Genomic DNA, 27251 nt, shown 5'->3' on the forward strand with positions numbered 1-27251 from the left:
ATGGAAACTGTTAAAGGGATGTAAAAATATCAATGTATTTATCTGGCATTGTCACCGTTGCTGTTTACAGTACAGAGCTACGGCATGTCTCCATGTAAATCACACATAAAGCAAAGAAAAATAAAACAAGGGTTACCTGTGGCGAATGTCAGTGAGAACGGTTGCAGGTAAGTATATAAATTCTTCTGCTGGAGCACTATAGTATTAGCATTCTTCCAATATTGGAGGCAAGGCTGCAAAGGTGGGGTAGGTGGGGATGGAGTAGTAGATTAGCCATTTTTCATACAAGCATCTCCTGGTGACTCCTGTAGTTTCTGATTAGAAATCCAATCATCACTTACCGCACGTCTGCAGATGGTGTCTGCCTGGGGAAAATGGGGTTCAGACTAGTTAAATGGAAGACATAAACTGCTCCCAAGATTGGGGGTTCCTTCCCCCAGGAAATCCGTAGGTTGGGGAGATTGCACTCCTTGCCTCCTCCGCTAACCCCCTAACGCCTCACCTAAAGAGGAAGATATGATGGAAACTCCCAAGACTGACCCTTGCATAATTTTCTGTGGCCTCTTCTTACCCTCTCCTGTATTTCCATAGGAGGCTATGATTTGGTTATAGTCATATGCTTTACTTTCCTTATAAAATCCAAATCCATCTAACTTCTCCAGGCTTCTAAAGAAAAACAGGAGTAAAGTTTCTCAAAGGGACATTATAGCACTTAAAATATTATAATTTTATGAAATAATCAGAAAAAGCCTGATTCTAAACTACAAGAATGTGTTTAGCAGAATAATAGGCAGCTTTGAACCACAGCATCTCTAAAGTTTAGGTCTCAAACAGCTGACTTTTTCTGAGAAAAGAAGAGACAGGCAGAAATGAGAAATCTAAGTTTTTTAAAAGTAGTTTTAGTGTGAATTTATTGTAAAAGGCTATTTTGATCATGGGATTCAAAATTATTCCCTTACACAAGCTTGGAATTGATTGCAAATATTATAGAATTTGAAGTTTTTCTATCACAAGCTTTTTAAAATACTGAACAGCAATTAATATAACCTTTTACTGTCTCTACATCCCCAAAGTATATATCTGAACTGAACCCTGAGCTGCTAGAATATGTATTGCAAGGAATGGGGACAGGATTACTTGTGGAAGAGGGGTGGAAGAGAAAGAAGTAGGGCCAGCTCCAGGCACCAGTGAAGGAAGTAGGTGCCTGAGGCAGCCAATAGAAAGGGGTGCCACTCTGTCTGTCATTGGGGCTGCACATCCAGGTCTTTGGCGGCAATTTGGCGGCAAGCCCTGCATTCCCTCTCTTCCTCTTCAGTGGCACTTAGGCGGTAGCTCAACCAGGCTTGTTTTTTTTTTTTTTCCCTTCGCTGCTTGGGGCGGCAAAAAAGCTGGAGCTGGCCCTGGAAAGAAGAGAAGATAACTTCCATTTCAGTGAAGTACCTTGGGGCCCAATGCTGCTGTCATTGAAGTCAGTTTTGCTGTTGATTTCAGTGGGACTAAGTTTGGATTCTTTTTCTCTACAGTTGTAGAATTTTACATGTTGACTGTATGCGCCTGAGTGTGCAGTGTGGTATGGTATTTGTTAATTTGCTTTGGTCTGGTTTTTATTGTTTTGCAGATCTGATCTCTACGGAATATGAGAACACTATTATTTGTATTTATATTTTAAGGATATATTTCTAGAATTCAAAATTTGTTTTTGCTTAGGTCTGTAAAAAGATAGAAAAAAAATATGAGGAAACAAGAAATGAAATGAAAGTGCTATGGAGACCAACAAGAAAAAATGGGTTGACTAATACAAGTTTCATATAGATGTTTATCTTGTAATCCATAAATTTGCTGATGCAAACGTAAAGCCTTGGAAAGTGCAATAGTAGTTACTTTATCTAATAGTTTCAAATACCAAATGTCAGATGTGATTTAAATAATCATTTCCCCAAAGGAACTTTGCAGCTTGACCTTTTGATTTTATTACAATGGACTACCTTCCCATGAGCCTTTTTAAAGTAGCACACCACCATCTGTTGGTACATTATGTATGTATGTATTTCTTGTGTAAATGTCTTAGAACAAAGTTTCTACACTTTTATTAAGATAATTTGAAACCATCTATTGGGACATATACAAAGGACAGTTTTTTTCATCAATATCATATATATAGGTACATATCCAAATTACATTAGCAGGAATGCCAAATAGCCATGCAATGCAAATTTAATTCTATATCAGTAATGTATATAAAGTAGTTCCTATTTTTCTTATATAGACAATGAAGCTAAATTTTTATACAGGCAACAAAGATAGTTCTACCCCCACATAGCTGGCATAGGCAAAACTGATGGGTGCTTCTTTTGGGAAGTAATTCACAGGCTGCAGTGATCACTCACAGAGCTCAGAAAATTCTGCAGGATTTCCAATTAGCACAAGCACCTTCAGTCACTTCTTTGCTTCTTATGAGATGGTGGCAACAAATGCAGATTGTCTTCCTTTTTTTTCTTTTTTTTTTTGGTATGGTGTGGATGTATGTCTGTGATCATTTTTTATATCTTTTAATGTCTTTGTACAGTGGAATCTAAAATAGATGAGTTAAAAAAGAGAAGAAAGTGTTAAATTGTAGGAAGAAAGCAGCAAGCTGTATCAATCCCCTGCTTACCATTCGAGCCAATGACTTGGAAGAAACACCCCTCCTCACAAGTACTGTGGTGATGAGCACACTACAGATAAAGCCTGTGTATATAGATTAGATAGATTTAGACAGAAATATTCAGCTTGAAGGTGAGGTAGTGTAAATGTATGGGGATCAAAGAAATGCTAATACTAAGGCATGCTAGGGTTTATCCCCTCAACTTGCTGTAATCCTTTGTAGTGTAATGATGAGAAAGAAGCACTTTGAACTCTAGTTATTGCTGTACTAGAGACCTCATTAAATCACCAAGTATATGGCACTTTACACATTCCAAGCCCTTTACAAATCCTTGCAACCCTGTGAGGAGGGAAGTAGGTAAATATTATCCATGTTGTACAGACTGATGCACAGAAAGGTCAAGCAAATTTCCCAACCCAGACAGAGAGTCAGTGGCAGGATTGGTTCCTGACTGTCAGCCTCATGCTCACTCCTCTAGAACACACTGCATGTATGTCAACTATCCTGATCGGCCAGCAGTGCTCTGTGTCCTGGGCAGCTGAATGAGCTGTTCTGTTGTATATTCCTGCCATTAGATAGGCCTGTACAGAGCAGGCTTAGATGGTGGAGCATAGAAAGGCATAAAGACAGAAAGGATGTGCATGAAGTGGTACACAAATGGAGGACATCTGTCGGAGAGCACACAGAGACAGATGGATATCATTCACAGGAGAAGTGAGGCAAAGTAAGGGGGAGAGAGAAACAGGATTTCAATAGGGTGAGCTGTGAGGGATCTAAATGGGAAGAGGGGACCCTTAGCAGATGCCTGAGGCTAACTCCTGTGTGTGAAAGAAGGGGGAGAAGCCCATGTCCCCTCTGTAGAAAGTTCCCTGGAGAAAGGGGGTGCCCTACAGCCCCAGTATCTCCCTCTCTTAGGTAGGTCAAGATGGAGGTAGACCAGCCATTATCCTTCTGAGAATGCTTCTCCCCAGGACAATATCTATAGGTAAGGTGAGCCTGTTTTGGAGATGGAAGATTGTGAGGTTTTAGGGTGAGCCTGTTCAACTTTATATAAAGATCCAACGCACTGGGATGTTTAGCTGAGTAGAAGTTGACTGTATAACTTTGGAAGCTGCATTACAGAAACCATTGAGCAAAAACTTCAGAAAATGATTATGAAAATGCACAAATACTCTTTCATCATGAAAGAGGTAGGGACTATCTTTTATTTTGGGTTTGTTCAGACTAGCACAATAGGGCCCTTTCCCAATTAGAGCCTCCCTCCCCCCAAAATAATAAAATGGGACACTTATTCAGTTTCCTGATTCTCTGTGAATCATTTATTTAATCCTCATGGTAGGAGCAGACAGTTGCAGACCTAAGATTAGAGAGATGGGGAAACATTGTGACTATTCAGGAGCATGTTTGGTTTTGCTCCTAGAGTATAGGTTATCCCATTTCAAAGGACTTGGAGTGGTACTTTGCACATGTGTGGGTCATGACAGAAATAATAAAGGATTAGTGTACTCAATATGGGCTCTTCTCCTGGATAATTCTGTCCCAGTGTCTTTCCAGTTAAAATAAAATAAAAGGGTACTCTCATGGGATTGCTTTTTCATGTTGTTGGGTCAGCAGGAACACAGACTGCAAAGGATTTATTCTCAGGTAAATTCAGGAGCATATGTCCCTGAGCAGGGACATGATAACAGTTGTCAAATACATAAAAGGTTGTTACAAGGAGGAGGGAGAAAAAAATTTCTTCTTAGCCTCAGAGGATTGGATTAGAAGCAATGGTTTTAAATTGCAGCAAGAGAGGTTTAAGTTGGACATTAGGAAAAACTTCCTAACTGTCAGGGTGGTTAAGCACTGGAATAAATTGCTTGGGGAGGTTGTGGAATCTCCATCATTGGAGATTTTTAAGAACAGGTTAGACAAACACCTGTCAGGCATGGTCTAGATAATACTTAGTCCTGCCATGAGTGCAGAGGACTGGACTAGATGACCTTTTGAGGTCTCTTCCAGTCCTATGATTCTATGATTTCAGAGTTAAGTTTTGGTGTGAATAAAATTGTTATTGTATGGAATTATCTGGCTTCAGGACAGATTTTCATAGGCACATTGTCCTGTCCCACCAGATTTATCTTTGTTTCACCCTGGATATATTGTGCACAATAGCTCTTGCCTGTGGTTTGGCCATCTCACAGAAGATCTGGAGAGATATGACAGAGATATCACAGCAGCCCTCAGTAAAAAGAATGTCATTAACTGTGTACATGGAAGTCTGACACCTCTAGGGACTTCTCTGTGGATTAATCAAATTAGGCATAAACAGGGTTCTGCAGGCTTTCTATGACTTAGTTATATAAGTTTCAAGAGCTTCTCTTCACCTTTTCCAGCATCTTACTTATCTGGCCAATTTCTTCCATACAGCACACTCCTCATAAAAGTATTCTCATTTTCTAAGAGGCTACAGAAAATCCAGCAAGCCATAAGGAGGATAATGTCTCTTAACATATGCTCTCTGAGGGAGTGTTTACATCTATTTGGACAGTTAGTTTCATATCTGGAGGTGGTTCCCTGGGCCTGGCTTCATAATAGACTTCTTCAGAGATTTCTATTAGTGACTGGAGAGCATTGTCCTGAATAATTTCTCAGTCTTCAGTCAGTAATAAAGTAATAAATCCACTCTTGTTGTGGATAATTGAATCATGTCTCCCAAAGAAATTTCCTTCCAGGGCCAAGCTTTTGGTCATAATATGTCCCAACTGGTCCCAACCCGCTCTCTAGCTGGACAGCAGTCTGTTGCTGTTGGGTCCAACTGCTGAATCCCATGTGCTTCCAAGTACCCTGGGTCTGGGTAGTGACTGGGACTTTCAGTTGCACTCCTCAGTACAGATCCCAGGTCTAAGAAGTGAGACCCCACAGTCCAGCTGTCCTGACCCTGGAACCAGTGCCACAGCCCTTCTGAACACTTTTACTCTTAAACAACAGTACAGTGTTAGATCTTAGGAGAGCAACTATTCTGAACCCTCTTCATTGTGACTATCTCTGACAGTCCTGGGTTTGGTCTGAATCCTTGGACTAGGCAACCCATGTGTCCTTCTTGGGGTAACTGTCTTGCTTCTGCTGAGGGAATGGCTTCTTGCTCGGAAAAGCCTTTGTCAGCTTTCTTGCCCAGGAAATTGTATTGGGGAGTTTCCAGGCTCTGGCCCCTAGCTCCCATACCTACCTAGTCAGCTTCTGGGTAGAAAGTCATTCAATGTAAATGGCTCCTGCTAGCTGCAGACCTATTGTTCCACTCCAGTGCTGCTGGCCCTTTATTGCTCTGTCACTGATTCCCAGACATAGGTGTCTCCACTGGGTGTCAGTTCCCTGCTTCAGGATGGATGATCTAATCCACAATGAAGGTTACAATCATAAATGACATTCATAAAACAACTTGAAATTCATAACATGACACAGACATATCCCCAAACTGTCACAATGATCGTTTGTACTGGCAGTGGGGCTCAGAAAGCAATCCAGTTTATTTCAGTATTTTCACTAGACAAGAACTCAGTCACCTTTTTTCCTGTCTGGAAAGAGAGGACATCTGTTAAATTTGCAGGCCAGCAGTTTGGTTCCTCCTTTGTTCCATCTAAACACTTGTTTTGACATCTTTGTACTAGCAGACAGAATTGTTGTTTGTGAACTTCTGAAGGTGGTTGTTTCCAATTAAGTTCTCTTCCACCCCAATATGAGGTTTCAAAGAAAGGGCTTGTTTATTAGATCCAGGTCAGTGGGTTCTGAGGAGTCAGGATTTCTTAGTTGTTAACTTGTTTCCTTTATCTCAGATTCCACCAAACACACCAGTCAGAGTTGTTGAGTTCATTTGTTAATTGCTATAGTTATTATCCATGTTTATAGATACTGTTAACAGGCTCGGATACCTTCTCCCACTGTTTATGTTGCTGTTATTTATGACATATTAACATGTTATCTTTGGTAAGTTTTAGAAATCATAGAAATGTAGGACTGGAAAGTACCTTGACAGGTTACCTAGTCTAGTCCCCTGCACTGAGGCAGGACTAGATATTATCTAGACCATCTCTGACAGGTCTTTCTCTAACCCAGTGGTGAGCAACCTGAGGCCCACATGCGGTGAATCAGGGTAATCTGATTGCGGGCCACCAGACATTTTGCTGACAGTGACCATCCTCAGGCATGGCCCCCTGCAGCTCCCAGTGGCTGCGGTTCTCCGTTCCCGGCCAATGAGAGCTGCGGGAAGCGGCAGCCAGCACATCCCTGCCCACTGCTTCCCACAGCTCCCATTGGCCGGGAACGGTGAACTGCGGCCACTGGGAGCTGCAGGGGACCGTGCCTGCGGAATGTCAATGTCCGCAAAATGTCTCGTGGCCCCGCAATCAGATTACCCTGATGGGCCACATGCGGCCGGCAGGTTGCCCACCACTGGTCTAACCTGTTCTTAAAAACTCCAGGGATAGAGATTCCATAACCTCCCTAGATAATTTGTTCCAGTGTTTAACTACTTTTACAGTTAGGAAACTTTGCCTAATGTCCAACCTAAATCTACTTCACTGCAATTTAAGCCTATGTCCTGTTCTCGATGGTTAAGGAGAACAATTTATCACCCTCCTCCTTATAACAACTTTTTACATGCTAGACGACTGTAGTCAGTCTTCTCTTCTCCAGACTAAACAAACCCGTTTTTTCCAATCTTTCCTCAGGGTCATGTTTTCTAGACCTTTAATTGTTTTTGTTGCTCTTCTCTGGACTTTCTCCCATTTGTCCACATCTTTCCTGAAGTGTGGTGCCCAGAACTGGACATGACACTCAAATGGAGGTTTATCACTGCTGAGTAGAGTGGAAGAATTATTTCTCATGTCTTGCTTACAACACTCCAAAATGCTAAAACATTCCAAAATGATGTTTGCTTTTTTTGCAACAGTGTTACATTGTTGATCCATATTTAGTTTGTGATCCACTATCAACCCGAGATTCTTGTCTGCAGTACTATTTCTAGGAAGTCATTTCCCACTTTGTATGTGTGCAGTTGCTTGTTGCCTCCTAAGTGGAGTACTTTGCATTTATCCTTACTGAAGTTCAACCGTTTTAATGCAGACCATGTGTCTAGTTCATCAAGATCACGTTGAATTCTAATCCTGTCCTACAAAGCACTTGCAACCCCTCCCAGCTTGGTATTGTCCGCAAACTTTATAAGTATACTCTCTATGCCAAATCATTTATGAACATATTGAACAGAACTGGTGGGACCTCACTCAATATACCCTTCCAGCTCAATTGTGAACCATTGATAACTACTCTTTGAGTACAGATGTCCAGCCCGTAGTACACCCATTTTATGGTAGGTTCATCTAGGATATATTGTGTTACTTTGTTTATGAGAAAGTCATGTGAGACAGTGTCAAAAGCCTTACTGAAGTTGAGATAGGATGATATCTACTGCTTCCTCCCATCCACAAGACTTGTTATCCTATCATCTGGGGAAGCTTCATACCGAATAGCTATGCTGCAGAAGGCATCCAAAATTTCGGTGCTCTTTGAAGGGCCCTGCTGTTTCTCAGGACATTAAAAAGAGGAAGAGCCCTTCAGTACAGGACTGGTGAAATCAGAAATATAGAGGGCGGGAAGCAGAGCAGAAATTACCCTATACCAGGGGCGGGCAAACGTTTTAGCCTGAGGGCTGCATTGGGTTTGCGAAATTGTATGGAAGGCCGGTTAGAGGAGGAGGTCGTGGCCCTCCACCCCCCTCGCCCCGCGGGACTCATGCCCCATCCAACCCCTCCTCTCATTCCTGACTGCGCTCCCGGGACCCCTGCCCCATCCAACCACCCCTTCGCCCTGTCCCCGACTGCCCCCGGAACCCCATCCAGCCCCCACTCCTTCCTGACTACCCCCCCGGGATCCCTGCCCACATTCAACCCTCTGTTCCCACCCCGACCCCTATCCACACCCCACCCTCTGACCACCACCCCAAATTCCCCTGCCCTCTATCCCCCTGCTCCTTGCTCCCTTACCTCGCTGCCTGGTGTACCGGAGGCTGGCGGGCCATGCTGCCACCACCACCACACAGCACAAAGCACCGGGTCAGGCCAGGCTCTGCAGCTGTGAGGCCCCAGGAGCTCACAGCCCCGCCGCCCAGAGCATTGTGCCGGCATCGAGGTGAGGCTGCGGGGGAGGGGGGAACAATGGGGAAGGGAGCACAGCAGTAGAGGGGCAGGGGGCTAGCCTCTCCAGCCAGGAGCTAAGGGGCCAGGCAGGAGGGTCCCGCAGGCCGGATGTGGCCCACGGGCCGTAGTTTGCCCACCTCTGCTCTATACTGTTCTCTGTAAACAATAGTTTCTGATCTTCCTCAACAGTTTGTCACTGAAAAATCGTCAGTGTTTGTTACAGCAGGTAGGCTTGTAATTAGAATACACCAATTTCCAGTTTACAACAGGCACTATTGGGGCAGCCCTAAGAAGGCCATGTAACGGTTGAAGGACAATAGTGTAACTCAAGAAACTCCATTGGTGTACATTTTCACATAGACATATGGTAACAGTTACAAAAGTGCCTACATGACTTAGGAGCCTGTGTCCCATTTTCAAAAGTGACATAGGCATTTAGGTGCCTAAATCCTATTATCTTTCAATGCGTCTCAGGTACGTAAATACCTTTGCCCCTTTTTGAAAATAAGAATTGCCTCCTAAGTCACTCATATAATTTGTTTAAAATTTGTGGGATTCTATTTTTTCATGTAAAATACTTCAGCCCCAATGCTTTATTTCTTCTTAAAATAATCCCAAAATCATTTTGTTACAGCCCAATGCTTATTGGTAACCTAGTAGGAAACTAGTATGCATATGCAGTGGAGGGGGGGAAACTGGTTATGAAACACTTCAGGTTTCCAAGAGGTTATTGTGAACAGTGAGTAAAAAACATATATATGAAAACTACCCCATACAGTTTACTGCATGATGGGAAAGTTCTACCTGGAAAACTGTACTTGGGATAACATGCATCTTTTTATATTAATCTCATAAATGAGTGAAATCTATTACACACTTTGTCACTGTTAACTGGGTAACAGAGTTGATGCAGTCTTCACTGCAACCCCAGTCATTACATGTATGAGGAGTGTACTTCACTATTTTCTTATTTCATGTTAGATGAGCTCCCTAGAGTATGAGATGGGTTCTGAAAGTGCACTTCCCTGACAACACTGCACTGGATTAGAACAGAGGATACATCTAATTTTAGTACTGAGGAAGGGCAGTCTCTGCTCCACAGGGTACAAATCCATATTTGGAATACCAGAGGAAGAAGCTGGTACTGTCTCAGGCAACAGTGAAGTGTTGTCAAGAATGATTTTTCTTTCACACTTTACTTAATTGGTTTGTTTTAATTTCCTACATAGTTCTCACTCTCTGCAAGTCTCTGTTTCCCCTGACCTGCTCTATTCTGAGGTGATAAGTGTGAGCCCAGAAAATAACCTCATTCTTGGGTCTTCATAGTGTCACCATCAACTTTCTGCTTAGGGGAGTCGTACCTATTCCCTTTAAAGCCCATCCACTCTGTGTTTAATCTGCTGGAGACTATGCTCCCTATTTCTCCACCTCACATTTCACACTGCTCCTGCGGCCCCAGCCTAGAGAGTGAGAATCCAAGAATGAAAACAGATGTGGACCTCCTGTAGAAGGCATTGCAGCAGGTAGGATTTTCATTATTTGAAAACATTACCGGAAAGTCTTGAAATTCAGAGACCTGATCAACCAGAAGGTGTCCAGAGAGCAGAAGTGTATGAAGTAAATGAACTTTGGCCCAAAATGAGGAAGCTGGAGTCAAATGGGACCTGACAGTATAATCTCTTCCATTGCATGGAACATTGCTATTGGGCTAAGCCGCATTTGTGCTTTGAGTTGATATGTTGAGGCAGCAGTGGGCAGGGCATATGCTAATAATGACTTGGTAGGACACCTCCCTTTTTTGTAGAGCCAGATGAGCACAGCATCATCCTTCTGATTGTACACAAACTGTGGATGTGGTAGGCAGGTACAGTTTAAGCCTACTTGAGTTAAGACTTCTGAGCTGCTGATAAACATGAGGGTTTCATTTCAGTCATATATAATAGGCTTGTTCCTGTGTTGGCAATGACCCATGTCTTCATCTTTTATGGATGGTCGGTGGTTAATAAAGTTATCACCATCAATGATTTGGTGAACAATAAGGCTTGGATGAATGACACAGTGAGACCTCTGCTGTTGCATTTTTATCCAGCCAGGCATATGGTCTAACATGAGGCCAAGTAGGACTGAGAAGGTGTGGCTGTACTTTTTTCATCTGATTCATTTGATATTGATATTGTTGACCACAAAGTGTTGCTACATATCTGTGCTCCCTTGTGAGGGTGGATGGAGTTGCTCTAGGGTGGTTGCTTATGTGAGAGGTCATAAAGGATAGTTCTTTCTCACGTGTCCTAAGAGTTCTTTCATTCAGGGTGCCAGAGGATCTAGTCTTGTCACCCCAACTTTAGAAGATTGGAAAAGGATCATAATTCAGTGATTAGGTGGAGAGAGAGAAGCCTGAAATTCATTTATGGTGGAGAAGCCCCAAATTCACTGATTAGAAAAGCTTGCTTGGAGGTAGAGCTGTGGATTAATGAATAAGATGAGTGAAGGGGAGAGCCTCGAATTCACAAATTGGGGCTGCAGCGAAAGAGCCCTCTATGCCTCAGTTCCCCATCTGTGAAATGGGGGTGATGGCACTTTCCTACCTCACAGGGATATTGTGAGGATAAATACATTAAAGATTGTGAGCATCTCAGATACTGTGGTGATGGAGGCCATGTAGGTACCTTGGGTATAGAGCAGTGGTTCTCAACCAGTGGTCCGAGGCCCTTTGAGGAGCTGTGAGAAGGTTTTTTTTGGGGGGGGCAACAAGCAGGGCCAGCATTAGACTTGCTGGGGCCCAGGACAGAAAGCTGAAGTCTTGCTGCATGGGGTTGAAACCTGTGTCTTGAGCCCCACCAGTAATGAAGCTTTATGGGGCAGGGGGGAGGAAGGGGGGCCCCTGTGGCATGAGACCCCAGGCAGTTGCCGTGCTTGTTACCCCTAACACCGACTCTGGCTTTTATATGCAGAAAACAAGTTATTGTGGTATAAGTGGGCCGTGGAGTTTTTATAGGATATTGGGGAAGGTGGAGCGACTCAGAAAGAGAAAGGTTGAGAACCCTTGGTATAGAGCAGGTGTTGGCAACCTTAGGCACACAGCCCATAGGGTAATCTGCTGGAGGGCTGCAAGACATTTTGTTTACATTGACCATCTGCAGGCATAGCCCTCTGCAGTTCCCAGTGGCTGTGGTTTGCCATTCCTGGCCAATGGGAGCTGTGGGAAACGACACGGGCTGCAGGGATGTGCTGGCCACCGCTTCCTGCACCTTCCATTGGCCACAAGACTCCTCTTCACGCAGGCTGAAGCCCCAGCAGGTGCACCCCAGCTCTTGAACTTCTGAAGATTGTCATATGTGGCTTGGAGGGTCAATCAGTTTAGCCACCCCTCCTATAAAACCTTAAATGGTTTGGGACCTGCCCCTCCCCCAGGAGTAATCACCTCTGATCACATACCATACTATCACAATTAGGAGCATCATAAGCATCTAAGCTAGATTCATGTTGATTTAGAAAGGAGGAGGCTGTTAGCAGGTTTTTCACCAGGAATCGGCGTTGACTCTGGTACTTCCTCATGCCCCTCCTCCCCACCCTTTTGCCTGTGAGAGTAAGGACTTGCTAACCTTCTTCGCATGTTTCAAACCCATCTTCTTCATGACTGTTTGAGAAGGAAATAAGAACAGTGTTATTGTGTATAAGAGCCATTGTAGATTTATTGTTATAATGGGCAAATATTATTGTGCACCACGTGGGTAGTCAATTATATCTGACATATGTGTGATGGATTTTATAATTTGTCTGCTTTAAAAATTGGTAGAAGTGCCTAGAGCCAGGGACAAGTGCTTCAATTATTACTTGAAATAAATAAATACTGTAAATAATTGAAGCTGGCACTTGCAGATAATAATGAGAACTGTCTCAAGAATATAAACTGCTCTTGGTCTTAAAACAGCAGAATCCTTAGTAAAGTTGGTGAGATAAAAGCCTCAAAGAATTTCTTCTTTACAAACTAACTTACATGGTTTATGTTTAGTGAATTAAAATCTTCATCAGATATGACATGGAGGCTAACTACTAGGTAATATTTTACTTAACTGTAATTTCTATGTAATAGGAACTGTACTTGTCATTGCAGGTATGGTTACAAAAGTATGGCTACCTTCCACCAACTGACCCCAGCATGTCGGTGTTACGCTCTGCAGAGACCATGCAATCAGCTATAGCTGCCATGCAGCAGTTCTATGGCATTAATATGACAGGAAAAGTGGACAGGAACACAATTGAGTAAGTAACTGGCACTGAAGTGCTCTCAACTTCTATATTTCAACAAAATAAAATAGGACTGTAGGAACTTGAAAGCACATGAACTGCAATGACTGGGATATCCAAAGAGTGCAGCAATTTCAAAGGGGGAATGGAAATGTCTTCATTTTTTCTGCTCTATTTCATACTGGCCAGTTGGCAAATTTCCCCTGTCAGCCCCTTGCCCTCTGCTTTTGAAGTGTGATTAAAAATAAAGGATTGGAGGGTTAACTGTGGGAACGGCTAATAGATAACACAGAAGGCGACACAGAAGCCAGCTGATCATGGATAAGAAAAATGTCAGAAAAAGTATCCTGGTGGGCATAAACATTTCAAGGTGACTCTCCCTTTGGTGGAAAATCGTCAGGGAAGATTCCTTTCTCTTCCTCAATGCAAAAATATTTCAGGCTGTCCACTGGTCCATTCATTTAATGGTTTCCAGTACCATAAACACGTGATTATTTTAATATAAAATAGATCTTTTAGTTTTGCAAGCTCTCTGAAATGTGAGTGATGTGGAGCGTATAATGTATGATTTCCTTGCCATGTTGCATTTTATATTGGTGTACACAGCCTAACTTGGTGTAACACCGTGATTGAAATGTACAAAGACATAAAGCAATGTCAAAGAAAAAGAATAATCATAAAAGGATAGTAGTGCACGCTTAAGAAAACGAACCTGGACACTTGTAACAAATAAACTGCTTGCTTGCCTTTTCTCTGTGGAAACTTAACGGGGATTTTATTTCTTTTTTTAGATAAGTTACTTTGCTTGAATATCAAGAGAGGAAAAATATAGCACCATGGCAATATATCCACTGGTTATTACATGCAAATGAATCCATACTCTTATTCTAAAATTAACAAAAAGCTTTCTGAAAAGAATTCTTCTCTCTTGTGCCCAGCCCTCCCCCAAATGTGGCATATGTTGTTATTCTTTCACAGTAAAATAGCTGACAGGAATGATTTTCAATCACTTGGCAGTTTAGGAAAGGGTCTACCTAAACTGCTGATGCCAAAGAAGGATGGAAAAATCGTTGTATCCCAATAGCACATGCATTATTGCACTGAAAAGCAATAAAGCGAAGCAGTTTTTAGGGCAGCCCTAAGGGGATATGAGGGGGTCAGACGTCCCTAGACTTAGGAATTTAAAAGACCTTGTAACAGATAATGCAGCAGGAAGAGAAACAGAAAGTGTATGCTACCTTGTGAAATAACCAGGTTCAGAAGCAAGTTTTGGATTCAGCCTCCAGAGTAGTGATTACAGATAAGGTTCCTTGCGGAGCTGAAATGATTGAGCTTTGCAGGGAGAGTGTAGCTGCCCCACCCACTACTGGGTTTTTAAATGCTGCATTTGTGGTGGTTTTGAGGAGCCCCTTTATTCTGCTGGAAGGAAAAGGATCTGTTGTGAGTTGGTGGCAAGGGAAGGATAGGACGTGGCAAAGCAGGGGAAAGGTAGTGGCCGTTCTCTGCTACTGGGTGTCGAGCAGCAGATATAAAGAGCTTCTGTCTGAACGAAAAATATTTGGAAATGCCCAGAAATTTCAAACGAAGCTAAACTAAAGTGGGCACGTTAGCTAGAAAATTGGCAAGCCTGTCTTATTTCCGTGCCACATGGGATACAAGTAAAGTTGTCTTACACAGCAGTTCTAATCTTTTGTTTTGTGTTCTCTTGTATACTTGACCATCTGTCTTCCTCAATGTACGTAGTAAAGCATGATGTGCTTGTTCACATCCAGAAGCACACTGTACAAACTCTGGAATGTTGTCTTTTTCTCCTAGGCACATGTAAGCCACTTGGGGTGAGTTCTGCATTCACTTGCACACTTGCATTTCCTCTGACTTCAACTAGGTTGCATGAGAGTAATTTGAAGGCAGAATCTGGCCCATCGGGCATTTATGTTGAGAGACGAGCATACATACAGGGCCAAAGCTGGCCCTCAGTTACATCCATTTGACATTTGAAATCAATGGAAGCTCCATCTATGTAACTAATAACAGAATTAGTCCTTTTAAATTATTCAGATATTGTAATATTTTGGAACAGTCTGATCTGGAGAGAGGAAAACACTTTTTTTTCAGCTAGAAATATCTGACAATGTTACATTTCTTCCTTTGTGGATAATAAACCTGGTAATAAAAGTTTGGGAACCAACAGACGACACTCACTGTACAAAATAAATACTGCAGTGAGGACCTAGTAGAAGCTCATGCTCAAATAAATTGTTTAGTCTCTAAGGTGCCACAAGTACTCCTTTTCTTTTTGCGAATACAGACTAACACGACTGTTACTCTGAAACCAGTAGAAATAGAGTTTGTTCTCATCTTGTTGCACAGGGCTTTACCTGCCTATTTCCCATGCATTGAGAAGAGATTACCACTTAGTCATCAGAGGACAAACAATTAAAAGAGCTTAATACAGTTGCTTGACAGGAACCAACTTTGGGAATATTAGTAGAGAAATATATGCAGCAACAGCATCATCAAAAGTCTTTTGGGAGGACTTTGTTTTTGTATAAAACAAAATATCCCTTAAGGAATATTTGGCATACAAAAATATTATAGGAGTTCACCTGTCCCTTTTTACATGCTGTTTCCATAATGGCTTTGTTGATGTATTTTGGAATTTGTTTATCAGAGAACTTGAGAAACCTGATAACTGTTTTATAGATGGGGCCTGGGAGAAAGAGGTGGAAAAGAAAGAAATCATTGTAATGACATGCTAACAGGAAGGAGATTGTATCCAGTAAGAACATTGTTTGGCGTTTTCATTAGTATTTTACATGATGACATCCATATATTAATATCCTCAGTAAACACTTCATAGAAATGCTGTTTTCAAAAGTTAACGCATTTGATCAGTTTTCTACATTTTCACTTGCCTGAAATAAATCAACAAAAGTCTAGCTTACTGTAGCAATCTATGGTAAAAAGAGTAGCTATGCCATTCTGCAGTCATCTGATGTACATTTCTGCCAAAACTGTATTAATTAAAACACAGATACCCTAGAATAAGTGCTCTAGTGTAGAACATTGCCTGCCCCAGTGATAGTATTATAGTTCACAAGTTTCTAAATAGAATGTGATGTTTGACGAAGTTCATGAAAGAAATGTTCTGTAATTTTTTTTAAGTCAAATAATGAGCATGCTTCCAGTAATACTCTTTTCAGGAGCTCTCTACAAGCCTGTTTCTGCAGAAACAATTAGGATATGGTGGAGTTCCACTTCTCTGTGGCCTCTGCTGCTTATATATTAATTGTCAGTTTTTAATACTTAGAAATGATAATGAGCAGAAATTTTGAGCTATTAAATCAAAAACAGTGGTTTGTTTTAGTAGCTGCCATAGCACTGGATATGAAAACAACATATGAGGATTAGCCATGCACATTTTCTGAGCTGAAGCCTTGAACTTGGTTTCCTAGACTAGTTGTGGATACGAGCTATTACAGAGGCAGCACACTCAGTCCCTGGCATGAAATGGAACATCTTACATCAATCTCCAGAGACTCCCTTTGTCTAACACAGGGAGGAAAGGGAACCATATCCATCTTTGCTGACTAAGGGCCTGATCCAGAGACTGCTGAAGTTAATGAAAAGATTTCCATTGACTAATGGACTTGAAATCAGACTCTTGTGGAAATGATGTAATGCCATGGTGGGGTCCTTGAGGTTGGGGGGCTGGGAAGGAAATAAAGGATAAGAGAAGGGAACCCTGAAGAAAAAAAATACCCTTCAGTGGGATCCTTAAACTGTCAATGGGTTGTTGTTGTTTTTTTTTTCAGTTGCTGAATCTAACATTAGTCTTTGTAACTCTCTCTCTCCCAGTTTTGCCTCTTCTTGTTTTGGTAGCCAAGGTTGTTCCTTCTTTTAAAAAAATGGTCCAGATCATTCCTCTATTTCTTTCTGAAAAATGTAGATATTGATGCTCACATAAGATTATTTAAGATAAAAAAAAGTAACAACTGAGAGCACCTGTTAATAGGGCTGGCCAGAAAACAAGAATTCCATTAGTGGACATTTTTGAAGTTTTGAAATTTGTTTTTATTCCACATCAGAACATAAATGCAACCTTTCAAAATTGTCCGTAAAAAAATGAGAGAGAGAGAGAAAGAGGAACTCTTTCCCCTCTTGGCAAATGATAGCCAATAGTCCATTGGTTAGACACTTACCTGCAAAGTAAGAGACCTGATGTTAGTCCTGTTGTATCTGATTTGGAACAGGGACTTGAATCATTGTGTCCCACAGCCCAGTGTCCTACCCACTAGGTTATAGACTCAGCCGGTCTCAATTTCTCCTGTTTGAACTGTTCCATTTTGTATAAATTAAATATTCATGTGGCCAGCACAAGAGAGACTGATTTTATAGCTTGGTGGTTAGGGAACTCTCTTTGGATATCTGCGATCGACGTTCAAAACTGTGTCTGTGAAAAGTTTTGGTTTTGACAAATTGGCATTTTCCAACTCAAAGTTTATTCAAAAAGTTGCTCACCATCCCTACTTGTGAAGCAAAGCCTATCTAGGGCTCTGTTTAGCTTGAATAATAATCATGGACATATTCAGTACAAGGTTCTCTAGATTTACAAAGTTAGGGTGGAATTATATGGAGTCTGGGGCTGCTCAGGGTATATATTGCGTCATATTTGGCTCTCATTTACTCTGGATCCACCCTGGTGTAACTTCATTGACTTCAGTGGAGTTCCTCACTGTTTACGTCGATGGACTGAGAGCAGAATTTGGTGTGCAGTATCCTGTAGCCAAAGCAAAGACTTCAGTCACAAGTGCTGTCAATCTGGCACCTTTCTTAAGTGTTGAATTCACTTAAAATAATACTCCAGAAGAGCTGTTACACAGATGAGTTCTACAGGTTCAAATATAAGTGTAAATAATGAACTAAGGAAAAAGACATTCCTAGAAAGCCTCCGTTTTCGTAAACAACAACAGTTGTTTCCCTTTTGTTGCTTGAGAAAATATTTTATTGTTGAAAGTTCATTTCTATTTTTGTCAATTTATGCTGTTTCCAAATTGACCAGAAATGCATGAGTCAATGTGCTTTATAGTTGTCAGTTCACCTACTGATACACAGGGAGATTGGGGGAAAGAATATACCCCAAATACAAAGATTTAATAACCATCAATTGTGTTATCCATGTGAAGCTTCCCTGCAATCAATGGGAGGATAGAGTTGTTGATATTCACTACATCATTTTAAGAATAAAAAAGCCCAGAGGAATTTGTATACCATAAAGTGTTTATAATCTGCATTTACTCTTGTGATAAAGAGGATGTGCACTGATGATTTGCATTTGGACTCTTGACATTGGACATTGAAGAAATCACTTAAAACTTTGAGGTACCAAAAATAGCTGAGCTGAGGGCTATGTTGTCAGTTTGCTAGGAGTCCAATCCTTAATGTGCACTAAAATAAGAAGATTGAAGCTCCTCTCAGGTTTAATACAGAGAGGTATGATTTGATACAAGGCTAGAGAGCCAACATGTGATGTGCAAAGGCCTCAGTTTGAATTAGACTGGGATTTATAGTCTGTGTGGGCCACACTTCTCCCTTTAACGTAAGGTTAGTGGTCGGAAACATGGTCTGATTATGAAGGTCATAATTTGGCCATTCCAATTTAAAAGGATACAAGCATAAAGTCTTTGACAGATTTATGACATTTTAAAACCTTATGTAGAAGTAATTACTTAAAAAAAAAGATGTAATAAATCATGGTGTTTGGGGATTTGGTAAATTATTTAGATTGTAAAAACCTGAAGTGAAATGATAGAATGCTGAAATTTGAATTCCCATTGGCTACGAGTTGGTCTTGTCTTTTATATTAAATCCCTCTCTTGAGTATAAAGCCTTTTAGAATGCTAACAAAATTCTCTCCAAGAATATTGAAACTTTTACATAACTTCAGAGCTCATTCCAATAATAGCTTTAAAGATTCATTTTCCAATTTACAGCTTTGGATATTTACAGTGTTTATCAGGCCAGTGTCTTTCAGGTGAGCCAACCCTGTTATTAAGTACGGATCTCCATCAGTTAAGCTGACTAATTTAAAACTGGGCATCTTTTCATTTAGGACTAATTCAACTGATTTCAAGACAGCAATGTTAACATACTCTGTTTCCAAGAGATTTCTTAATGTGTCCCAGAGCTTGATTTTTTCTGTGCAGTGTTTCTAACAAAATATTAACAGTTCTGTGGTTTTTGCTTTATTCCCTGCTTCTTTCATTTGACGTAGTGATACCACCTTAAGGTGAGAGAACTTGTCTTTTGTTACTTATATGTCTGCTTTTTACAATGTTTGTGTGGGTGTGTTTTCCTTTACATAGAGTAAATATGTCCTGTAATTTAAATGCATGGTAACTGCATGTTGATCTAACATCTACTCAGAATAAGTTTTATTGACAATGTGTATATATAAAAACATGCAAAACTCTGAGCCAGTTTTTAATCTCATTTACTCAGATGTAATTCCAAGGTAATTCCGTTGAGAAGAATGGTACTCCCCTTTATCTCCATTGTTGTGATTGAAATTTGAATCTGGCCCTCTGTTATTATTATTTTATTATTAGAACAAATTTTAGCTGGCAAATTACTGACCGTGACCAGAGTCCCAGGGGAGCCAGCTGAGGTCACTCAATCAGGGTGAACTGAAAGAATTGGGCAAGCAATCCCCAAAGCTGGTCCAATACTTAGATTGACCAAGCCAACACAAAATAGCTTCTATAATTACCCAGAAGACAAGAACACAGTTCCCTTGAGGTAACCCAGCCTTAGGCCTCCACCCAGACACTCAAGTCAAATATGATGAGGATTACTGAAAATCTTATTCATCATATAAAAAAGTTCTACCAATTCCAAAGGATAGGACACATCTCCCAGGTTAATGAATATTCCAGATCTTACCCAATACACGCTTACAGCAACTTCTTATTAACTGAACTAAAATTTATTTTAAAAAAAGAGAGAGTATTGGTTATAAAATCAATATACATACAGATATGAGTACAATTCTTGAGATTCAGATTAATAGCAGAGATGGTGAGCTTTGTAGTTGCAAAGAGTTCTTTCATAATTAGTCCATGGGTTATAGACCAATGTTCATATTCAGGGTATTCCAGCGTAGGACTGGGATCTCAGCCTTACAATTTAAGCTTCCCCTGCATGAAACATCAAACATGTCTGAGATGACAGGATCAGGACCCAAGGGTCTTTTATACAGTTTTCTAGCAGCCACTTGACCATACAGTCTTGGGTGAACAATAGGCTTTTGATGTAACCTTCTGTTTCCTATATCTCACCAGTAATTAACTACATGGATTAACATAAGATAATTTATCCATTAAGCAGTTTATCACAAACTTTAATGAGATATATAAACAATGAGTCATCTAAATGTTACTATTCCATTTTGATCTCTGAATCAATAGCTATAGTGACAGACAGGAACTGTATGCTTACATGGCTAGCATTTAGGATATAAGTAAACACACACAATTAATATCACCTCTAATTCTCTAACAATACAGGTTTTCACTTCTAAATTCTAGCCTATCTAGCATAGAATGGCCCTCGTTACCATTTCTGACATGGCTCAACAGGTTGACTCCGGGTCAATTAGCCTGCAGGATGTTTAACCCTTTCTGGGCACATGTCACACTTTGTATAAGATTTGTTGCAATTATATGACAGTAATAGCAATAATGACTTGCATGGTTATATTTTAATCAGATAATGTCACACTGGCCCTCTGTTATTATTATTTTATTATTAGAACAAATTTTAGCTGGCAGTCATAATATATCCCTGCAAATTGTTGACATCTGCTTTGTGTAATCCAGGTTGTTTAAAGACATGAGAAACCAGCTGTAATCCAGAAGAATAGTTTAGCAGGTTGGGGGAAAGTAAAGCAGTACAGATTGTGTGGCTATCTTTGCAGAGGCTACAGAATCCTTCTGAAAATATTGATGATCATCAACTGCCTCACACGCAAGACATGAATCTGTAGTTAGGTTTAAGAAAATGAATTATATTTATTCTGTAATTTATCTATAATAGTAATTTTTAAACATGATGACCAAAACTTCAGGCTTGTTTGCCAGAAGTTAGGCACCGAAAGCCATATTTAGGCACCTAAATAGATGGTGATATCTACCTCTGAAAATCAGGCTGCCTAAATATGGTTTAGGTGTCTGACTTTAAGCAGCCAAGTTTGAAAATTTTGGCTCCTATACTTATGCTACATTATGGAGATGTAACCAGTCAAGGTCTTTGAAAAGATTGATCTGACCCTACAACCCTTACTGACATGAGTAGGCCCTGCACGTACTTCCATGTTTGAAGGATCATATCATACAGGAGATGCCTGTACATATCAAGCAGCATATACAGATGATATTGATATCATAGAATCATAGAATCATAGAATATCAGGGTTGGAAGGGACCCCTGAAGGTCATCTAGTCCAACCCCCTGCTCAAAGCAGGACCAATTCCCAGTTAAATCATCCCAGCCAGGGCTTTGTCAAGCCTGACCTTAAAAACCTCTAAGGAAGGAGATTCTACCACCTCCCTAGGTAACGCATTCCAGTGTTTCACCACCCTCTTAGTGAAAAAGTTTTTCCTAATATCCAATCTAAACCTCCCCCACTGCAACTTGAGACCATTACTCCTCGTTCTGTCATCTGCTACCATTGAGAACAGTCTAGAGCCATCCTCTTTGGAACCCCCTTTCAGGTAGTTGAAAGCAGCTATCAAATCCCCCCTCATTCTTCTCTTCTGCAGGCTAAACAATCCCAGCTCCCTCAGCCTCTCCTCATAACTCATGTGTTCCAGTCCCCTAATCATTTTTGTTGCCCTTCGCTGGACTCTCTCCAATTTATCCACATCCTTCTTGAAGTGTGGGGCCCAAAACTGGACACAGTACTCCAGATGAGGCCTCACCAATGTCGAATAGAGGGGAATGATCACGTCCTTCGATCTGCTCGCTATGCCCCTACTTATACATCCCAAAATGCCATTGGCCTTCTTGGCAACAAGGGCACACTGCTGACTCATATCCAGCTTCTCGTCCACTGTCACCCCTAGGTCCTTTTCCGCAGAACTGCTGCCTAGCCATTCGGTCCCTAGTCTGTAGCGGTGCATTGGGTTCCTCCGTCCTAAGTGCAGGACCCTGCACTTATCCTTATTGAACCTCATGAGATATGTCTCCTTTATGTGGTAAAAAGCATAAAAGCTAAACTTTTCAAACTGCCTAAAGTTAGGCACCTCAACTCATATGTAGTCACATAAATAATAGCTTGTATATATATATATATATATATATATATATATATGCATGTCTCTGGTGTATATAATGCCTGACATGCATAGATGTGAATTTATGTGTATATAAATATCTAAAATGTGGAAGTTAGCATGATCTATGTTAGAGAAGAGCACCATATTCCATTTTCCTGTCTTTAAATATTTAGCTAATCTACCATATGATTTGCATTGTATTAAGGTGTGTAAAAATTAGAATGCACACTTAATTCCTTGAGCATAGGACTGAAAATTTACATCACTAGTACTGTTAAACCTCTGTCTGCAGTTTGTCTGACAAGATCTGTTTCATTTAGCACTTCAGTGGTGTCATTGGAACACATCTATAAAAGTGCTCCTGATCACAATAGCATGCACTGTTTCCACAGTGACAAACCCCAAAGACTTTTCTGTATCTCTCTCAGTTGTACTGCAGTAAGAGCTTCTGTAGGACAAATGAAAGTCTGTTTTTTATCTCTGTATGTTGGGGACTGATATAGTAAATGTAATTTAAATATTAATTTGATGATGGATCAGGTGAATTTTGTCAGCCAATCAAAGGGTGGGGACATTAAAAATGCATATGTATATATGTATACTTACAGTATACATTATATATAGATAAATGCAATTTATAGAAAGGGTGGTTAAACTCTTGCCTGAAATGAAAATCTGTTCTCCAAGCTAATCAGAATACAGCTTTTCAGTAATGGTATAGTAAGGACAATGGTATCAGAAAACAGCAGATAAAACTACAGCATCTACATCATTAATTATTTGTCATAATAGAAATCAAGTAAATGGACTAGAAAGTTGCCACAGAATGTCTTCCACTTAGAAAGTAAATGTCTTATTATGTGTGTGGCGGCATTGGACAATTACTTTGTGAGTGTTCAGTTCTATTGCATAATCTCTGTGGTCTGGATTCTGATACTTTTATTCATGGTAAATAACCCCTTACTCCACAAGTGAAAAACCATTCATTCAACTAGAGCATGAATATCAGAATCTGGTACTTTCTTATGTACACCTAAGTCATACCATCAAACCAAATCTATAACTCTGACATACACTTCTTAAAACTTAAAATATTTGAAACCCACCTTTCCAAGTAAACACCTTCCACAGAAACACTAGAGCTTCAACACACTTTCATGTTGCTCTCTGTTTTTCACCAGTTGGCACTAGCTGGTTGAACTCTTGTGGGACATAGCAAAAGTGGATCAGAGGCTTTGAAGTTAATGCTACACAGCACATTCAAAATGTTCAGGCAAATTGTTGAGTTTGAGATGCTACATTTACTATTTAAGGTGGCTCTTCTTCCTAATATAGAGGGGCAGTAGAGCAGTCAAATATTTAATGGGGAGCTCAATGAAATAGTTACTTTAACAGTCCCAGACTCTTGGATAAAATCCCCTTATGTTTTTGAAGTGGACCATTTGATGAAAGGGAATTGGGTTTGTCCAAACATAAAGACACTGTGGCAGAAAAGAAAGAATATGAAATGAAAAATTATGATTAAAGAATCAAGACTTTAAATCTTCATGTAAATATTTAACCTCACCTGTAGTCAATAATCTATAATATAGATCCTGGTTATCTCATTAGAGTCAGAATAAATTATTAATGCTAAAAGACTTGGCCAGTTGAGAGATGGCAAAGCGCTATTATGCAGTGATTGCAGGGAACACAAATTTAAAAAATAATGGGAGAGGAATTTATATTTGAAAGGCATGGGAGGTGGCGAAGCTCTGTTGCCCCATGTTATTCTTCACCCCCCCCACCAACCATATAACTTCTTTAGCCATGCAACTTCTCATATTTGTGATCATTATTGTGAGTAAATGTAAAAGCGAATAATGTATAACTTTTAAGAGGTGTTGATATTGCCGTCTGTTGGATAAGTCTGTTGCAATTTGCTTTCTGGCCTGAATATGGCTGATAAGGTAGTGTAACTGTGCAATACTGATTTTTGCAGTTGGATGAAGAAGCCTCGATGTGGTGTGCCTGACCAGAGAAGAGGTAACTCCAAGTTTAACATTCGTCGAAAACGATATGCATTAACAGGACAGAAATGGCAACACAAACATATCACTTACAGGTACAAAAAAATCAATAAACCTTTCGGTGATATCACTAAGCATTTTATTAAAAGAAAACAAATGTTTTTTTTAAGATATTATTTTCTAAATGTGTACTATGCATTGTCCAGATGTTGATGTGTCGTATAAAAATATTGATTTCAGTATCCCTGGAGTAACTAATCACATGCTGCAAAAGCACAGAATGAGTTTCTTGGATTTAAATTGTCTGCATTTAAACAGAATGTTCTTTGAAGCTTGCAGCACCAAATTAACCTCCAATGTCCCCCCAACTGTACCTTTCAACCCACTTGGCAACTTCTCAGGAAAAGTCACTTTGAATGCAGGAACAGTCTAATGGAATTGGGGGCTCTAATTTAAATATGCAAATTAGGTCATTGGAGGGAGGCAGTAACTGTAAATGCAGGTGCCTGCAGGTCTATTTCAAAATATAAATGAATTTCATTAAATTTTGGTGAGTCAGTTACACAGCCATCTCATGCTCACATAGTAATAGGCATGGGGGCATGTATGTATCAGTGAAACTCTCAATCTGACTTGCAATTTACAGGATGTGTTGCATGCTGTATCAAAGCTGACCTTGGCTTGGCAAATAAAATATATTATGCAAAAATATGTACCTGCTGTTAGTGCTGTCAGCCAAAAAGCATCATGTGTACACAGTATGTGGCCCAAAAAATTGTCAGCAAAGCAGAGATTTGTATGTAGTCCTCTAGAAATTTATCATAATCTGTTCAGGATTATGGGATCTACCATGGCACTGAATGTTCTCTGGGATAAAATTCATTGACCAGCTATTTACAGTACTATATGATGCATAGATTTTAAGACCAGAATGGACCTTTATGATCATCTAGCCTGACCTCCTGCATAACATGAGTCATAGAATTTTACCCAGTAATTCCTTTATCAATCCCATATTTTCTGGTTGGATGGCTTTCAAAAAAGCATTCTCAATCTTGATTTAAAGACTTCAAGTGATGGGGGAATCCCCCATATCATCAGTGAGTTGTTCCAGTAGATAAGTAACTCGTGTTTTTATTGCTGAGTATTGTAGTCTATGGGAATTGAAGGTGCTTAGCACCTAACAGGAGTATGTCTAAATATATTATTTTACATTTATCCACATTTTTAACTTCTTAATCTAGGGATTTAAATGGGAAGTGTGTGTGTGTGTGTGTGTTTAACATTCTTCCTCTTCATTTGTAATCCCAAATCTCAAATCAGTAGGCCTGGTTCTCCACCCTATTACACCATTTTGATACCACTGTTAAGTCCTGCAACTGAAATATCATTCTGTTCTGCCACCCAAGACATTAATCATGAAAGCAGTACAAAGGGGGATCCCAAGATTAATCTGTTTGGTAACCCTCTAGTAACCTTTCTAGCTTGAAGAATTTATGGCTGTTCTTTGCTTCCTGCCCTTTTTCCAAAATTTTCACTCTGCTGTGTCACCTTATCATATGCCTCTGCCATTTAACATTAACCTCCAGATCAAACTTTGCCAGAAGTTTTCTAAAATTGAAGTTTTCTAAAATTTCAATACTCCACTGTTAGTAGCAAGCACTACTTTCCTTTCAAATGAAAATCAGCATGAGTTCACAGAACATAATTGCTATAGATTGGACATTCAAAAGTGTTCAGCTTCTGGGAGTTTTACTATTGACTTCAGTGGGAGCAGAATGAGGCCATCATCACGTCCTTGACATCTAAAAACATTGTAGTCCAAAGCTTGGCTAGGCTCCACATTGTGCTAATGTGGGTTTCTTCTTGAGATCCAGCCTCTGACCCACACGCAGCAGAACTGCATCAGTTCCAATGCTAAGAGGGCCCCTGACCCGCAGAGGTGAGGACCGGATTTACCCTTGTTAACTTTCTGGATAGTGGTTTCTAGATTATATCCTCAGGTGCTGTGTTTAAATCAAATATTTATGGGTTTTTTTAATTGTCAGATATTTTCTAATAGTAAAATATAATTGAGATCATATGTAGATGCATAGAAATGTAGGTCTGAAAGGGACCTCGAGAGATCATCTAGTCCAGTTCACTGAGGCAGGAACAAATGTACCTAGACCAGGGGTCGGCATCCTTTCAGAAGTGGTGTCCCGAGTCTTCATTTATTCACTCTAATTTAAGGTTTCGCGTGCCAGTAATACATTTTAACGTTTTTAGAAGGTCTCTTTCTATAAGTCTTTAATATATGACTAAACTATTGTTGTATGTAAAGTAAATAAGTTTTTTAAAATGTTTAAGAAGCTTCATTTAAAATTAAATTAAAATGCAGAGCCCCCCGGACTGGTGGCCAGGACCCGGGCAGTGTGAGTGCTGCTGAAAATCAGCTCGTGTACTGCCTTTGGCACACGTGCCATAGGTTGTCTACCCCTGATTTAGACCATCCCTGACAGATGTTTGTCCATAATCTCCCTTAAAATCCTATTTCCTTGCTTAAATATCCTTATAGTTAGAAAATTTTTCTAATGGCTAATCTATACCTCCCCTGCTGCAGATTAATTCCATTACTTCTTGTCCTATCTTAAAGGGACACAAAGATCAGTTGATCACTATCTCTTTTTAACAGCACTCAACATATTTGAAGACTGCTATCAGGTCCCCTCTCAGTCTTCTTTTCTCAAGTGTAAATGTGCCCAGTTTTTTTAACATTTCTTCATAGGTCAGGTTTTCTAACTATTTTTGTTGCTCTCCTCTGGACTCTCTCCAATTTGTCTACATCTTTCATAAAGTGTGGTGC

At 40.3% G+C, this 27251-nt stretch overlaps 1 protein-coding gene across 6 annotated transcripts in view; it reads left to right on the forward strand.

Annotated features, from left to right (window-relative positions):
- Nucleotides 1–27251, forward strand: part of MMP16 (matrix metallopeptidase 16) — a 251058-nt gene that overhangs the window by 98693 nt on the left and 125114 nt on the right. For 5 of the 6 annotated variants that reach the window (XM_073330638.2, XM_073330641.2, XM_073330642.2 and 2 more), the window contains exons 2-4: nt 12929–13077; nt 19337–19351; nt 24379–24501. In XM_073330638.2, the coding sequence (XP_073186739.1) occupies nt 12929–13077; nt 19337–19351; nt 24379–24501 (287 nt within the window). The remainder of the gene's footprint in view (nt 1–12928; nt 13078–19336; nt 19352–24378; nt 24502–27251) is intronic. The other variant, XM_073330639.2, reaches the window with a different exon arrangement.

This window comes from Lepidochelys kempii, chromosome 2 (assembly GCF_965140285.1).
Source record: "Lepidochelys kempii isolate rLepKem1 chromosome 2, rLepKem1.hap1, whole genome shotgun sequence".
In the NCBI taxonomy this organism is placed as follows: Eukaryota; Metazoa; Chordata; order Testudines; family Cheloniidae; genus Lepidochelys; species Lepidochelys kempii.